At 55.0% G+C, this 15467-nt stretch overlaps 1 protein-coding gene across 1 annotated transcript in view; it reads right to left on the bottom strand.

Annotated features, from left to right (window-relative positions):
• Nucleotides 1–13175, bottom strand: part of SLC6A9 (solute carrier family 6 member 9) — a 50346-nt gene extending 37171 nt beyond the window's left edge. The window contains exon 1 of the mRNA XM_029083490.2: nucleotides 12978–13175. Within this exon, the coding sequence (XP_028939323.2) occupies nucleotides 12978–13167 (190 nt within the window). The 5' untranslated portion in view covers nucleotides 13168–13175. The remainder of the gene's footprint in view (nucleotides 1–12977) is intronic.
• Nucleotides 13176–15467: the final 2292 nt, after the last annotated feature.

The following is a 15467-nucleotide window of genomic DNA, read 5'->3' as shown; positions in this document are numbered from 1 at the left end:
GGCTGAATTGCTAGATAATAAACTCCTTCAGGGCATGTCTCCTAACTCTATTGAAGTCTCGCAGGTGATCTACCCGCAATAAGTGCTTAAATGATTGATGGCAGAAAACACACAGACTTGACTCTGTAATTTATTTCAAGGACTGTCTTCCCCTGTAGACTGGAAACTCCTCGTGGGCAGGGATTTCGTCTATCAATTCTATTTTATTGTGATAATACTAATAATAATGGCATTTGTTAAGCGCTTACTACGTGCCAAGCACTCTGCTAAGCACTGGGGGAGGATACAAGGTGATCAGGTTGTCCCACGTGGGGTTCACAGTCTTAATCCCCATTTTACAGAGGGGGTAACTGAGGCACAGACAAGTGACTTGTCCAAAGTCACACGGCTGACAAGTGGCTGAGCTGGGATTGTACTCTGGCAAGTGTCAAGTACAGTGCTCTGCACTTAGTAAGTGCTTAGTAAATACCATCGATGGATTGAGTGGTCAAAGTCCAGCCTCAGTCAATCAGTCAATCGTATTTATTATTAATAATAATGGTATTTGTTACGCACTTACTATGTGCCAAGCGCTGTTCTAACCGCTGGGGGAGATACAAGGTAATCAGGTTGTCCCAGGTGGAGCTCACAGTCTTAATCCCCATTTTCCAGATGAGGTAACTGAGGCACAGAGAAGTTAAGTGACTTGCCCAAAGTCACATAGCTGACAAGTGGTGGAGCCAGGATTAGAACCCACCGGGATTAGAACCCACAACCTCTGACTCCCAAGCCAGTGCTCCTTCCACTAAAAGTACTGTACTAAGAGCTTAGTACAGCCACCAGAGCTTAGAGAAGACAGGCTCCCGGGCACCCTCTCTAACTGGTGAAGTTGGCGTTCTCCCTCCCCTGTAAACCCCATGATTAATTTATGTTTAATCCAGCACTTAGAACAGTGTTTGACCCATGAAAGGGCTTAATAATAATTGTAGCATTTAAGTGCTTACTGTGTACCACGCACTGTACTAAGCACTGAGGTAGTTGCAAGATAATCAGGCGCCACAGAATAGGAGAGAAAACAGGGGGAAAATCCCCATTTTTCTGAGGGAATTGAGGCTCAGAGAAATTGTGACTTGCCCAAGGTCACACAGCAGACGAGTGGCAGAGACGGGATTAGAATCCAGGTCCTCTGCATCCCAGGTATATGCTCTTTCCACCAGACCACACTGCTTAGCGCAAATAATAATAATAATAATAAAGTCCTGGTCCCTGAATGCCTTCTGGAGACCAGTAGCCTCAGCAATGGTGAATAGGGTCTTGGGGTCCATGGAATCCCCAGAAGCTTCTAAATCCAATTTCATCCCTTCCTTGCTCTCTGGGAGCAGGCGTCACCTCTGTCAATCAATCAATCAACGGTATTTATTGAGCACTTACTGAGCACTCTGTTGGGAGAGTACAATACTAGAGTTGGTAGATGCGTTTCCTGCCCACAAGGAGTTTCTAGCCCTGAGCAGGCCCTCCCCTCTCCTCAACTCCAGCACTTAGTACAGTGGCCAGTACTGAGTGAGAACTTAACACTTGTCAAAAAACCAAAAACAAACAGCCTGTGTGTGGGGTGTGTGTGGGTGTAGGGTTGGGGGTTATTACCTTGGTCTGGCTCTTGCCCCAGGGGTAAAAGTAGAAGTGGAGTCTGGGGCTGATGTTCATCAGCCACCTTGGAGTCCCCCCGACTTAGTGGTTACCCTAACGGTGGGCCCAGTTTGCCCACTGGTGACCTGGTGGTACTCGGCCAGACTGGTGCATTCTCTCCCAAGTGGGGGCGGATGGCTACCTTACAGCCATGATCCTTGTACCGCCCCCCATAACCTCCAAATAAATTCAGGGGTGCTTCCCCTACTAGAATATTCCCCTCGCCCCCAGATGTTTGATAATGATAGTGATGATGCTGACAGTGAAATCCAGTGGGGCTTCTGCCCCTTCCCTCTGGGTTCATCCAGACCTGCGAGGGTCTCCCCTGGGGGGGTGGTCAAGGCTCCCAGAACCCCAGAATTTCCTGCCAAGGCAGGAAAGCAGGGCCCTCTTGGGCCGCAGTAATCAGGGTGGTGAGTGTCTGAGCCGCCGCTCAGAGATGGAAGGACAGGCCTCTGGGGACCAAGGCCGGAGAAGAAATCTGAAGAGTAAGAGGAAGCTGGGCCCTAAAGGGAGAAGGTGGAAAATCAAGCCCCTGCAGCTGCCTGCCTGCCGGCTGCTTGCCTACTCATCTGCCTACTTGCCCATCTGCCTGCTCATAAGCCACCATCTGTACCAACTCGCCCCTTGGGGTGGGGCGGTTGAGCAAGGAAGGATTAAGGAGGGAGCAGCCTTTGGGGTTCTCTCTGAGCTGCTGAATTTCTGAAGCAAGGAGGCTCAGGACAAGATCCTTCAGCCTGGATGGTGTCTTAGACTTTGGGGTACTCCTCAAGTGCTGACACAGGGCTCTGCACATAGTAGGTGCTCAGTCAATCAACACAGTGAGTACTGAGGCACTGGGGTCCCGGACCCTCCCGTGAGAAACTCCCTCTCCATTCCTGTCTCCGGGCCCACCAGCTGGAGTGACTCTCCTGTGAACATCTTTGATCCATCAATCAACTGATCCTATTTATTGAGCCTCCCCAAGGGACCCAGTTGAGGCTCGGGGGCAGAGACCAGCTTAGGGTTCTCCGGCGAGGACCCCAGGGAGCTGAGACCGGGACCCAGGAGTCTGGCTCTCCAGCAGCTCAAGCTGCCTCTGAAACAATGGCTCCTCCCTTGTCTTTGGAATGCCAGGACTGACCCTGGAGGAAATCTGGGATTTCTCCTGTTTTGGCCCCTTCAGAGATTCAGTCTGGAGGAGAAGGGGCATGACCTAAAGGAAAGAGCCCAGGCCTGGGAGTCAGAGGACCTGGGTTCTAATCCTGGCTCTGCCACTTGACTGCAGTTTGACTTTGGGCAAGTCACTTCACTTCTCTTTGCCTCAGTTGCCTTATCTGTAAAATGGGGATTAAGACCGGGAGCCCCTTAAGGGATAGGGATTGGGTCCAACTTGATTAGCTTGCATTTACCCCAGTGTTTAGAACAGTACCTCGCACATAGTAAAAACTTAACACATAACAAAAAAAGAAGAAGGAGCCTGGCCCTCCCTCTGCCTTGACCTCACCTTGCTACTCCCCTACTACAACACACACACTATAACAGCGTGGCTCATTGGAAAGAGCACGGGCTTTGGAGTCAGGGCTCATGAGTTTGAATCCCAGCTCTGCCACTTGTCAGCTGTGTGACTGTGGGCAAGTCACTTAACTTCTCTGTGCCTCAGTTCCCTCATCTGTAAAATGGGGATTAAGACTGTGAGCCCCACGTGGGACAACCTGATTCCCCTGTGTCTACCCCAGCGCTTAGAACAGTGCTCGGCACATAGTGAGCGCTTAACAAATACCAACATTATTTATTACCAGCCCACACATTTTGCTTCTCTTATGCTAACCTTCTCACTGTACCTCAATCTCGTCTATCTTGCCGCCGACCTCTCGTCCACGTCCTGCCTCTGGTCTGGGACCCCCTCCCTCTTCATATGCGACAGGCGATGACTCCCTCTTCAAAGTCTTACTGAAGGCTCATCTCTTCCAAAACTAAGCCCTCCTTTCCTCTTCTCCCACTCCGGTGTCGCCCTGACTTGCTCCCTTCATTCAGTCCCCCTCCCAGCCCCACAGCACTTATGTCCATATCTGTCATTTGTTTACATTAATTTCTGTCTCCCCTCTAGTCTGTAAGCTCGTTGTGGGCAGGGTAATGTGTCTGTTACATTGTTATAGTGTAGTCTCCCAAACGCTTAGCACGGTGCTTTGCACACAGTAAGCGCTCAATAAATACGATTGACTGACCTGGCACAGATCGTGACCTGCCCACTCAGATTCCCTTCCTGGGGGTTTATGTGGGACGGGGGCAGCGGGTGGCAGGCATGGCTGAACTCTGACTGACTCTATCAACCCGGCTCTGGTCACCCTGGACCCCACCACAGCTCAAGGTTTGGCAGGATGAAGACGGTTTGTTTATGCTTCTCTTTCTAGCTGTGTTGGCGTCCTGTCTCTGGCAGGATACTGAAAGCCCCTGTTGGGCCGGGCCTGGATCTCTCTTTATCGGGGTGCCTCCGCCAGGCTCTGTCCCAGGCTCTGGCTATCCTGAGGACGTTGATGCCGCTAGGCAGGATAAGCCTAGGTTCATGGTGCAGGGAAAGGCCCAGGAATGGACACAAAGGTCAGAGGAGCCTGGCAGGGATTTGCGGAGACAGAAAGTGTGTGTGTAGGTAGAGGGGAGTGGGGAGGGGGCGGCACCAGTAGATAGAGATGGGGAGGGGTCTCGGACCCGATTACAGCCCCTGGCCTAGCCCGGCTACGTCCCGGCCTCTGGGCAGCTCGAGTGGGCGGGTAGACCGAGGCTCAGAGGCTAAAAGCGGCTCTCAGAGACTGCCCCCAAAAATAGCCCCGCTCTCTGTTCACTCGCAACGGAGCTGATCCTGTGACACGGCCCAGCTTGGAAAGGCGCTGGCAGCTGGACAGGGCCTTCCGACCCCGCCGCCCGGATTTAGCTGCCTGACCCGGGGCTGAGTTACGCCGGCCTGGGTTGGGGGGGCGGTGTGGGCAGCAGCAGGGGATGGCGTGGAGTCAGCCGGAGGTGATGTCACGCACTGGGTGGTGACGTCACGCGATGGGTTGTGACGTCACTCCCCTCCTTGGGCCTCGGGTCCCAAGCCCAGGTGGTGGGGCTACCAGGGCTGAGGGCGGGGAGCCGGGTGAGGGCTGGGCTATCCACCCTTATCTGGCCACTCCGGAGGCCCCAGCCAGGCCCACCCTGCTGAGCTTGATAAGGCCCCAGCAGGCTGCCCAGCCCTTATCGGAGCCCCCCAGCTGCCGGGAGCCCACCGGCCGCCCCTTCCCTCTCAGCTCTGTGGGTCAGACCCAGGTGTCCGGGGGCCCCGACCAGCCTCCGGGCCCGAGAACCCAAAGGGAGAGTGCCCCAGGGGTAAGGCTACCTGCACAGGAGTTCGACTCCCAAGGGGGGCTGCCCTCCCGGCCTGGCCCCTTCCCCAGCCCAACCGAGCGGCAGAGTCAGGGCCTGGACCCAGTAATCCTGGGCTCCTGGATGCCAGGCCATATCCCAACCATGTGCCCGGGAGAGTTGCGGGGCAATGACCCGGGGGGGACGAGCGCACTGGCCTAGACTACCGTCCAGCTGCTGCCTCCTGCCCTAGGACTGCCCAGCGCCTCTTCTAAATCATCTACTCAGCTGCTTGCCTGCGCCCGCCAGCCAGATGGGGCCGGGCCTTCACCGTTGTCCTCCCCCCACCTCCGCTCCCACATCTGGGGAGGCAGATGGCTCTCCCCTTCCAGAAGCCAAGCCTGCTTGCTCCCCCGTGCTCTGCCCCTGACGTGGGGGCCAGAGAGGGTCCAGAGACCCCTGAACCGCGGGGCGGGACTGGGTAGGGCTGTGCTGGGGGAAGGGGTGGAGCTCAGGGGAGCCGGGGCCATCAGAGACAGGTGGCTCAGAGCCAGGTCTCCCACTTAAACTCCTGGACCCAAGTCCTCGGCCTACTTATGTCAATTTCTTGGGCTCGCGGTGTTTGCGATACAAAACTGGGGGTCGGAACAGAATTTTGTCCCTCCCAAAAACCCAACCCTCTCCCATCTCCCCCAGAATGCTGGCAATTTTCGGTTCATTGCGGGGAGAGGGGATGCTACGTCGGAGCCAAGAAGGTTTGCGGGGCGTTGACCCAAGAGGGACCCCGGGGTCCCCGGTCCCCGGCCGGACCCGGCGCCGCGATGCCCGGGCGCCCCCTGGCGGCCAGCGCTGCGCACCACCGCCTTGAGCCCGAGAAACCCACCGCCTCACCTCCCCCTCCCCATCCGCAGAGGCCAAGGGTAATTTCTAATAATAATAATAATAATGATATTAAGCGCTTACTATGTGCCATGCACTGTTCTAAGCGCTGGGGGAGATACAAGGCAAACAGGTTGTCCCACGCCGGCCTCACGGTCTTCATCCCCGTTTGACAGAAGAGGGAACTGAGGCACAGAGAATACTACTACTCCTAATAATAATGATGGCATTTAAGCGCTTACTATGTGCCAGGCACTGTTCTAGGCGCTGGGGGGGAGGCAAGGTGATCAGGTTGTCCCACATGGGGTTCACAGTCTTCATCCCCCTTTGACAGGTGAGGGAACTGAGGCACAGAAGAGTGAAGTCGCTTGCTGACAAGAGGCAGAGCCGGGATTAGAACCCACGTCCTCTGACTCCCAAGCCCGTGCTCTAGCCACTAAGCCATGCTGCCTCGCTATTGGAGATTCGCCTCCTCGCTCGTCTGCTTTCTACCCAGGCTACGGACCCCCAAATCCCATCCCCTCAATCCCCTGTACTCCTACTCCCTCGTTCAGACCCCTAGGCAATCAACGGTATTGATTGAGCATTTACTGCATGAAAGCCCCGTACTAAGCACTTGGAAGATTACAACAGTTGGTTCCTGCTCCCAAGGAACTTACAATCTAGTGAGCATCTGCAGCGGTGAAGGGACAAGGGAGGGAGGGAGTTTAAGAGGCTGATCCCCCCCAACTCCCTCGGACCCCCGCAGGATCCTCGGAAATAGGGATCAGTGAGGACTGTAGGGCCTGTGGTCTCTCTCTGGAAGGCATGTCCAGTCCCTCAGGCAGCAGAGCCCAGTTTGGCCTTCAATCAATCCATGGTACTTATGGAGTTCTTACTGTGCTCGGGAGAAGACAATCCTTCAGTCTGGGGGAGTAGCTGGGGTGGGGGAGGAGTCTGGACCCTAACTGCCCACTGGAAGGAGGGGGCCAGGGGGCAGTGGCCTGGCCTCAACCCCCTGCCACTTCCATTTTGCTCAGCTACTGGACTGACTGGCTAGTTTGGCCATCAAAGCAAAGGCACTGACCACTCTGCTCCCAAGCCTGATGGGGAAGACCTGAGGGGGAGCCCCAGCTCTTTTTGTGGGGGGAAGGGAGGAAATCAAGTCACCCCCACATCTCTCTTGCTGCACAGCCAGGGTCAAAGGCCCCTTGGACCGCCCCTCTTGCCCTTCAAGGAGTACAGGAGTAGCTGGGAGGCAACTCGATCCATCCCTTCATCCCCAGAAAATGATAAATGAGAAGCAGCGTGGCTCAGTGGAAAGAGCACGGGCTTTGGAGTCAGAGGTCGTGGGTTTGAATTCTGGCTCTGCCACTTGTCAGCTGTGTGACTGTGGGCAGGTCACTTAACTTCTCTGTGCCTCAGTGACCTCATCTGTAAAATGGGGAGTAAGACTGTGAGCCCCACGTGGGACAACCCGATTCTCCTGTGTCTACCCCAGCGCTTAGAACAGTGCTCGGCACATAGTAAGCGCTTAACAAATACCAACGTTATTATTATTATTATAAAGGTGAACAGGTGGAGGGCCTTAGTGTTTGATTGTCTGCCTCTCCCTCAGGGCTAGAAGGAAGGTCCACTGCCTCTTCTGGAGCCCCATAGTGAAACCAGGATGAATGAGGAGACCAAAAGTCCACTCCCCCTAGCCTCTCCTCCATCTTAGCCCCCTTCAAGACCCCAAATTTCTACTTCCCCACTCATGTGGGGGGCCGCCAAGAGTTCCCTAGCAAGCTGTTGGGTCTGTGAGGCAATCAGCCTCCTCCAGAGGGCAACCCTGCCCCGCACACACCTGAGCAAGGACCTGGCTCGGGCTTCCATCAGTCCGCAGGTGGATCCACTTGGCTTTGCCTTCCACCCTAATTGCCCCGCAAGAGTCCAACAGGCTCCCAAAGAGTCAGAGAGACCCCTGTGTGCCTGGGAGAGAGTCTTTCCCTCTTAACCTCACCCAGGCTGTCCCCCCTTTCCTCCACCAGCCCTTGGGGTCCCACGCCTGGGACCCTGCCCGCAGATTGATCTAGAGCCTAACTTGGCTCACCCACGAGGACTAAAGGTGAAGGCTTTGGGCTGCCTCTGCTAGGAGGAGGGTAGGGCCCAGTGGAAAGAACCCGGGCCTGGAAGTCAGAGGACCTGGATTCTAATCCCAGCTCTGCCACTTGCCTGCTCTGTGACCTTGGGTAAGTCACTTCACTTCTCTAGACTGTCAACTCAGTCTAGTCTGAGTCTAGTCTCAGTGGGCAAGAAATATGTCTATGAATTTTCTTGTATTTTACTCTCCCAAATGCTTAGCAAGGTAGTCTGCACTGAGATAGCGCTCGATACCACTGATTGATTCTCTGTGCTTTATTTTCCTCATCTGTAAAATGGGGGTCATTCTCTCTCCTATTTAGACTGGGGTCAGGGACCGGGACTGTTTTTGACCTGATTAACCTGTATCTACCCCAGTGTTTAGAAAGTGCTTGGCACATGATAAGTGATTAACAAATAGCATAATAATTATTATTAGGAAATGATGACCCGGCCTGCCCATCCCACCCGCAGACTGTGCCAAGGAGGTTGATTCAGGGTCTGGTCAACTGGGGGATCCCAGCTGATTCACTGACGTGAAGCTGGGGGACAAGATCGGGGGCAGGTCTGAGAATCCTGCAACACCCACCGGCATGGAGAACCAGGTGGATGGAGCCCAAGATTAGGAATGGGACAGTGGGGGCTAGGGGATGGTTGTTAAGGGGTCCAGAAGAGAAAGACAGAGCCCCCCCCCCCCCATCCCACATCCACACTCCAGATCCCCCCCAACTTGTTATCCGTCCCTACCTCCCTTCAGACCCCAAACCCACTGCTGGAGCGGGGGAGCCTCCGCCTCCTCGAGGAACAGCCCCCCTGCCCCTCCACCTCCTGTCCCCTGCGGTCAGAGGAATGTTCCCAAGCAGAGGCCCAGATCAGCCTTTCCCGTTGACCCCCGGCCTGGGCACTCCCAGAGGACCCTGGGAACCGAGCGCTCAGCCGGTCCCCCCCGACAGGCCGGGCCCCCTGACTGGCAGCTGCCTCCAGAGCCCCAGGGGCAGCTCCCCAGCAACCCGTGCCAGCCCCCAGGGGCAGAGAGCAACAGATGGGAAGCCAGAGGCAGAGTGGTTCACAGGGCAGAGAGGGGATGGTTCAGGGGCCCCCCCTCCAGGAGGGTCTCTGCAGTGGAGGGACCCTTTCTGAGAGGCCCAGGAACCCCAACCTCAGGAGGAGGTCCCTGACTCTGGCCACTTTTCTGCCGGCCATTTGGCTTAGCCAGTGATCGGGTCGATGTAGCCGCCTGCCAATACAGCACCGTTCAGCTAGGATAATAATAATACTAATGGTATTTAAGTGCTGGGATAGATACAAGATAGATTGGACACGGTCCCTGACCCACATAGGGCTCACGGTCCTCATTCCCATTTTATAGAGGAGGGACTGAGACCCAGAGAAGTTAAGTGACTTTTTCAAGGTCACAGAGCAGATAAGTAGCAGCTCCCAGGCCCTTGTTCTATCTGCTAAGACTAGGAGGGGCCTGGGGACTCCCTAACTGATTCTGACTTCTTCCAACCCCACTGGGGCTTACAGATGGGGGACGACCTGGGCCCCACCCCTGGAAGATCAATCTCTTCCTCCCGGGCCCGTCTGCTCGGCCGGGGCTCCCCACACACCCCAGGAGGAAATCAGGTGTCAAGCTTGTGGTGCGGCTGTGGGGCCCGGGCTGGCTGGAGCCGGGGAGGCGGGAGTCCCGTGGGCTAATCCGGGTTTGGCCCTGACTCATCCTGCCCTCGTTTCCTTCTTTGCTACCGGGGAATGGGGCCAGGCGGAGCCAGCCGGGCCCGGCGGACTGCCGGACGGTGGATTAGCCCGTGACGAGGAGAAAGCTCTCCGCAAATCCCAGCTGCTTAGCGCTAACGCCTTCCTGCCCCCAACCCTGGGGCAGAGGAAGGAGAGAGGGGAGCAAAGGTCACTGCCAGTCTGCCCTCTCCGGGAGAGCCCAGGGCCCTGAGTCACACTTGGCCCGCTCTCTCTGGGCTCCTCAGGGTGAGGCAAGGGGCAGAGCCCATCAAACAGGCCTCTGCTCTAAGACCCAATTGAGAAAGCGGCATGGACTAGCGAAAAGAGCTCGGATCTGGATTCCAATCCCGGCTCTGCCTCTTGCCTGCTTCGTGACCTTGGCCAAGTCACTTAATTTCTCTGTCCCTCAGTTCCCTCATTGGTAAAATGGAGGTTAAATGACCTGTTCTCTCCCCACCATGCACAGAGAGCCCCATGTGGGTCAGGAATTGTGTCTGACCTGATGACCTTGGATCTACCCCATGGATAGAACAGCGTTTGGCACATAGTAAGCGCTTAATAAATCTTACTGTTATTATTTATAATTTCTCCCCACACCCCTGCCGGACTCTGGTAGAAAGAGGTCGGGGGGGGCTCCAGGCCCCCCAGAAAGGTGCCTGTCCCTCCCTCCTGTCCCAGGTGTCCCTGATCAGAGCTCCTCTCCAGCTCCTCACCCTCCAACCACCTTCTGGGCAAGGATAGGCAGGCACACACCTCTCCCGGCTCCAGCGGGAACTGGGGAACCTGTTTGGTTTGGGAGTGGCACCAGCCGGGGAGGGAGGGGTCATCCCCAGAAAGCCAGGCATGGCGGCCCTTGGAAAGGGACACCCTACAGAGCCCCAGATTTCTATGCCCTGGGTCTAGAGAGAAGGGGCTAGGAGGTTTGCCCAACCTGGCTTGGGCAGGGAGAGGAGAGTTCCTTCAGAGCCTAGTGGAAAGGGCACAGGACTGAGTCAGGAGACCCGAGTTCTAGCCCCAGCTCTGGCACTGGCCTGCTAGGTGACCTTGACGGTCCCTCACCCTCTTTGTGCCTCAGTCTTCTCAACTTGAAAATGGGGATAAGATCCCCTCACCTCTTAGACAGAGCCCCATGTGAGACAGGGACTACGCCTGATCTGATTATCTTCTTTCTAGCCCAGTGCTGAGCATAGTGCTTGGCACAGAGTAAACACTTAGCAATTGCCTTACTCCTTCAGTCCAGACTGTTTTGGAGTGGGAGAGGACCTGGGGGCAGTGCAGATAAGGCATGATGGGGCAGGGTCTGAGCTCAGACTCTGTGGGGAGCGGGGAAGACAGACAAGCTGAATGGGGGCACGGGGGGGGGGGGGGGGTCCAGTTCCCACCTTTAGCCAGAATCCCTCCTACTCCCACAAGCTTCTCTCTGCAGACCCCAACAATCAGCACAGGTCAGCATCTTCTTCCTCCCCACCCCCGCTCCTCTGCTGTTCCCAGAAGCATAAGAGAATGGGAAGAGTGGCATGGTGCCCAGGGCTCACTGGGCACCAGGGGCTGAGACCCTCTGCTGAGAGCAACTCTCGCATCCTGGTGACCCTGGGGACAGCCTTGCCCTGGCCTTTCCGGGTGACCAAGAGAAGACCAAGGAGGGCAGAAGCTCAACAGCGGGGTGGAGGGAAGGAGGTGAGACCCCTGTGCTGAGTGGAGCCCCCCGAGGGTTGAGTCCAGGGCAGCAGACAGGAAGCCAGCTGGGCCCAGAGCCGCTTAGCATGCTCAGCACGGCCGACGCCTCCGAGCAAAAGGACTGTCCTGTTTCCTTCCTGGCGGTCGCTTCTGGGTGGTCTTGGGGGCAAGGAGGAGGGGGAAGTGTGGGGGCCGGGGCAGGGAGGGTGGCATGGGGGCTAGGTGGAATGCAGGGCTCAAGTCCAGGCTGGGTGGGGCCGAGGCAGGGTGGTAGAAAAGAAAGCGGCTGCGAAGGGTGGGCAAGGGCCGGGTGGAAGCCAAGGGGAACCATCTCCTCCACCCTCCATACCCACCCCTGCCAGGACCCCGGAACTTGGAAGACCCCAAAACCAGACCTCTCCCCAAGTTCCTCAAGGACCAGTTCCGATTGTAGTCTCTGCCAGCCTCCTATCTGTTATTGATTTATACTGACTTCTGTCTCCCCTGCCCTGGACTGTGGGCTTCTTGTGGGCAGGGAATGTGTCTGTTTGTTGTAGTATTGTGCTCTCCCAGGAGCTTGGTGAAGTGCTTTGCACACCGTAAGTGCTCAGTAAGTACAATTGAATGAATAAATGAATGAATGCTGTGTGACCTTGGGTAAGTCACTTCGCTTCTCTGTGCCTCAGTTACCTCATCTGTAAAAAAGGGATTGAGACTGTGAGCCCCATGTGGGACAGGGATTGTGCTCAACCTGATTTGCTTGTACCCACACCAGCGCTTAGGTCAGTGCTTGGCACATAGTAAGTGCTTAACAATTACCATTATCATCATTATTATCTCCCAGCACTGACCCCCTGAGGAAGCCCCATCTGGGGAGGTGAGGGCAGGGGTGGGTGGGGGTGGCCTGAGCAGGGACGTCCCGATGGAAACCGTTGAATTGGTCGGCACAGTCCCCTGACCATGGAGAATTTCCAGAGCACCTGTTCGGACTTCTGCTTGCTCACACCTGGAAGTTCTTTCTTCCGTCTCACCCAAATCCCTTCTGCTGCGAGTGGAAGTCGAAAGGGAGGGGTGGGTCAGGGACAACGGAAGCACCCTTTCCCTCCTCCCTCCTGGATGGTCGGGAGTAGAGATGCAAAAACAGTGGATTGACTATTGCTGAGCGGACCCGTCCTGTGGCCGGACCGTAAAGTGCCCAGGCCTTGGGGCCAACAGGAGCTCTGCTCTTGACCTTCTCCCAACAGGCCGACAAGCCATCCCCGCCTCCCTCTAGGCTCAGGAAGGGACTGCCTTGATTTCAACAGGAAGACTGAGGCCCAGGGACCAAGAGAAGACCCTGCCCCCAACTGCCCTACCTGTCTGCCTGCCCTTCACCCACGCTTGCCAACCTCCCCCCCCCCAAACTGGTCACATCTTCCAAACCTGCCCAGTCTGCCCCTTGGGAGGGGTCCCCCCCACCCATGCCTGCTCCCCCAGAGGCAGTGTAAAGGACGAAGGGACGGGGCTGCTCTTTGCCGGGTTGTTTCGGTGGGAGCTGGACCGAAGGCCTCAACGAGAAGAGTGGGGTGTCCGGGGAGGGGTTAGTCTAGGGCTCGCGGGTTTGGGTGTCGTGGTCTTACCTGAGGAGCCAGGCCCACTGGTGGCTAGAGGTCCCGAAGACGGAAGCTGACAGATACCCGACTGGAGAAGCGATGAGAGCAACTGCGGTCTGGGAGAAGCGTGGGGAGTGAACACAGACTCCCCAGTGCAGAGACCTCCGTCTGATCCCTCCAGCCAGGCCTGGCCTTGGGAGAGTTCCGCCGTGCTCATCGGGTTCCCTCCGGGAGTGTTTGCGGGAGGAGGAGATCTGGCCCTCGAGAACATTCAGAAAGTAGAGCGGCTGCACAAAAGAAGTTACTTAACTGCTCACTGAGGCTCAATTGTGCCCAGTGATTTAGATTGTTAACTTTCCTCTCCGAGTGTTTGTTATGAAAAGATACTTTGGCTAGTTACTTAGCTACTTGCTGTTTTGATTGCACGGGGCAGGCATTCTGAGAAAGCAATTTCCCCCTCTTTCTTGACAGATGGACCACGGCTCAGACAATCTGCCCTCACACAGGCAGGGGCTCTCTGTTAGCCCCATTTTCATTTGCATCTCAGACAAACGTCCTCACCCCCGATTAGTCCCCCCCTAGCCCAGGCCCCATCCTTGCTCCCCCTATCCCTACTGCTCCAAAGTTGCAACCCTGGTTTCTCCAGACTCTCCAGGGCAATGTTCATTTCCGGACTGTTCCTGGACTAGCTTCCTTGGCATTCCTCTAGACTGTAATCTTCTCGAGGACAGGGATCGTGTCTTCTTCTATTGCACTCTTCCAAGAGCTTAGTATGGTGTTCAGCACTCTTTAGGTGCTCAAAACTACCACCGATCGATTGATTCCAGTCTGGCTTTTCCCATGCTCCCTGCCTACAGATCGGGAGTTCCGAGTCTCCCAAGAGAGGAAATCAATCAATAGTATTGATTGAGTGCCTACTGGGTATAGACCAATGTACTAAGCATTTGGGACAGCATACTAGAGTCTGAAGAGCTGGTCCCTGCTCCCAAGAATTTTATAATCTACCTAGCAAGACAAATCTTTAAAGAACGTACAGTTAGGAAGGAAAAGGGGATCTTTATATGAGTTACCGCTAAGGTAGCAGGACGTGTAAGACACGTCCCCGGGAGGAGGTGAGTTCTCAAGGACTGAAGTGGCAGTTGGTAGGGGGAGGAACATAACCTGAGGAGAGTAGAAATTGAATCGGGAAGGTCTCTTGGAGTTGTGATTTCAGAAGGATTTGAAGATGGGAAAATCTGTGGTTTTTCAGGAGGAGGCGTTCCAGACAGAAGGCACAGGGTGGATGGGGAGTTGGTGGGAAAGAAGAGAGAGAAAAGACTTGTTGTGGGCAGAGAGTGTGTCTGTTGTATTGTTATATTGTACTCTCCCAAGTGCTTAGTACAGTGTTCTGCATGCAATAAGAGCTCAAAAAATATTCTTGATTGGATTGAAAGCAGAGAGTTCGAGTGGACAGCCGGGCCCAGTCTAAGATATCCTGAAGGGCGTCTCCCCCAGATAACAGTGAGAGCAGGTCCCGGGCCTTTCTGGGGCTGGGGACAAAGGCACCTGGGGCCTGGCTCAGCCAGCCCTGAGTACTGTGGCTGGGCCACCCTCCACTCCCGAAGACCCTGGGGTGGCTCTAGGATTGCCCTGGCAGCTGGGCCGAAACCTCCGTCCCCCAGGGTCATTTTCACTGGGCAGTAGTGGAAGCCCCTAAGGGATTCTGAATGATGGCAAGCAAAAGAATCAATTAGTCAATATTTATCGAATCCCCTCTGAGTGCAAAGAGCTGTAGCAAACAGCTAGGGGAGTACATCAGAAGCAGTGTGGTTTAGTGGAAAGAGCACAAGCCTGGGAGTCAGAGGACTTGGATTCTTAATATAGCTACACCACCTGCCTGTTGTGTGACTTTGGGCAAGTCACTGAACTTTTCTGGCCCTCAGTTGCCTCATCTGGCAACTGAATGAGGATTCAACACTTCTTCTACTAGACTGTGGGCCTCATATGGGAAGAAGCTGTGCCTAGCCTGATCATCTTGTACCTACTCCAGGACTTAGTACAGCACTTGACACAAAGTAAGTGCTTAACAAATACTGTGCTTGTTATTATTTTTACCAGAAGCAAAAAATAGCACTTGGCCTCAAGAAGCTTACAATCCACTGGGGGAGAGGGGCAGACAAAAATTCCTTATCGGTAAAGGAAGCAGGAGGAAGAACAAAGATAATTCAGGTACTGTACAAGCGTATTAAAGATGAAATAGCCAAATAAATAATGGAGTATGCAATTGTATGTATATATATAAGTAACAAGTCCTGAGGATGTTAAAAAATACATGTGTTAAAGGTGGCTGTTAGTTTGGCATGACTTGGGGTGTTGTGAATTGATCAGGGAAGGGTCCCTGGAGGAGGTGGACTTTCAGGAGGACTTTGACGATGGCGAGAACTATGGTCTGGCTGATTTGGTGAGGCAGACTGGGGAGAAACAGGCTGAACAAGAGCCTGGAACCGTGGAACGGTATTTTATTATTACCATTATTGT

Source organism: Ornithorhynchus anatinus, chromosome 18 (genome assembly GCF_004115215.2).
Source record: "Ornithorhynchus anatinus isolate Pmale09 chromosome 18, mOrnAna1.pri.v4, whole genome shotgun sequence".
In the NCBI taxonomy this organism is placed as follows: domain Eukaryota; kingdom Metazoa; phylum Chordata; class Mammalia; order Monotremata; family Ornithorhynchidae; genus Ornithorhynchus; species Ornithorhynchus anatinus.
This window is presented reverse-complemented; position numbering and strand designations above follow the sequence as displayed.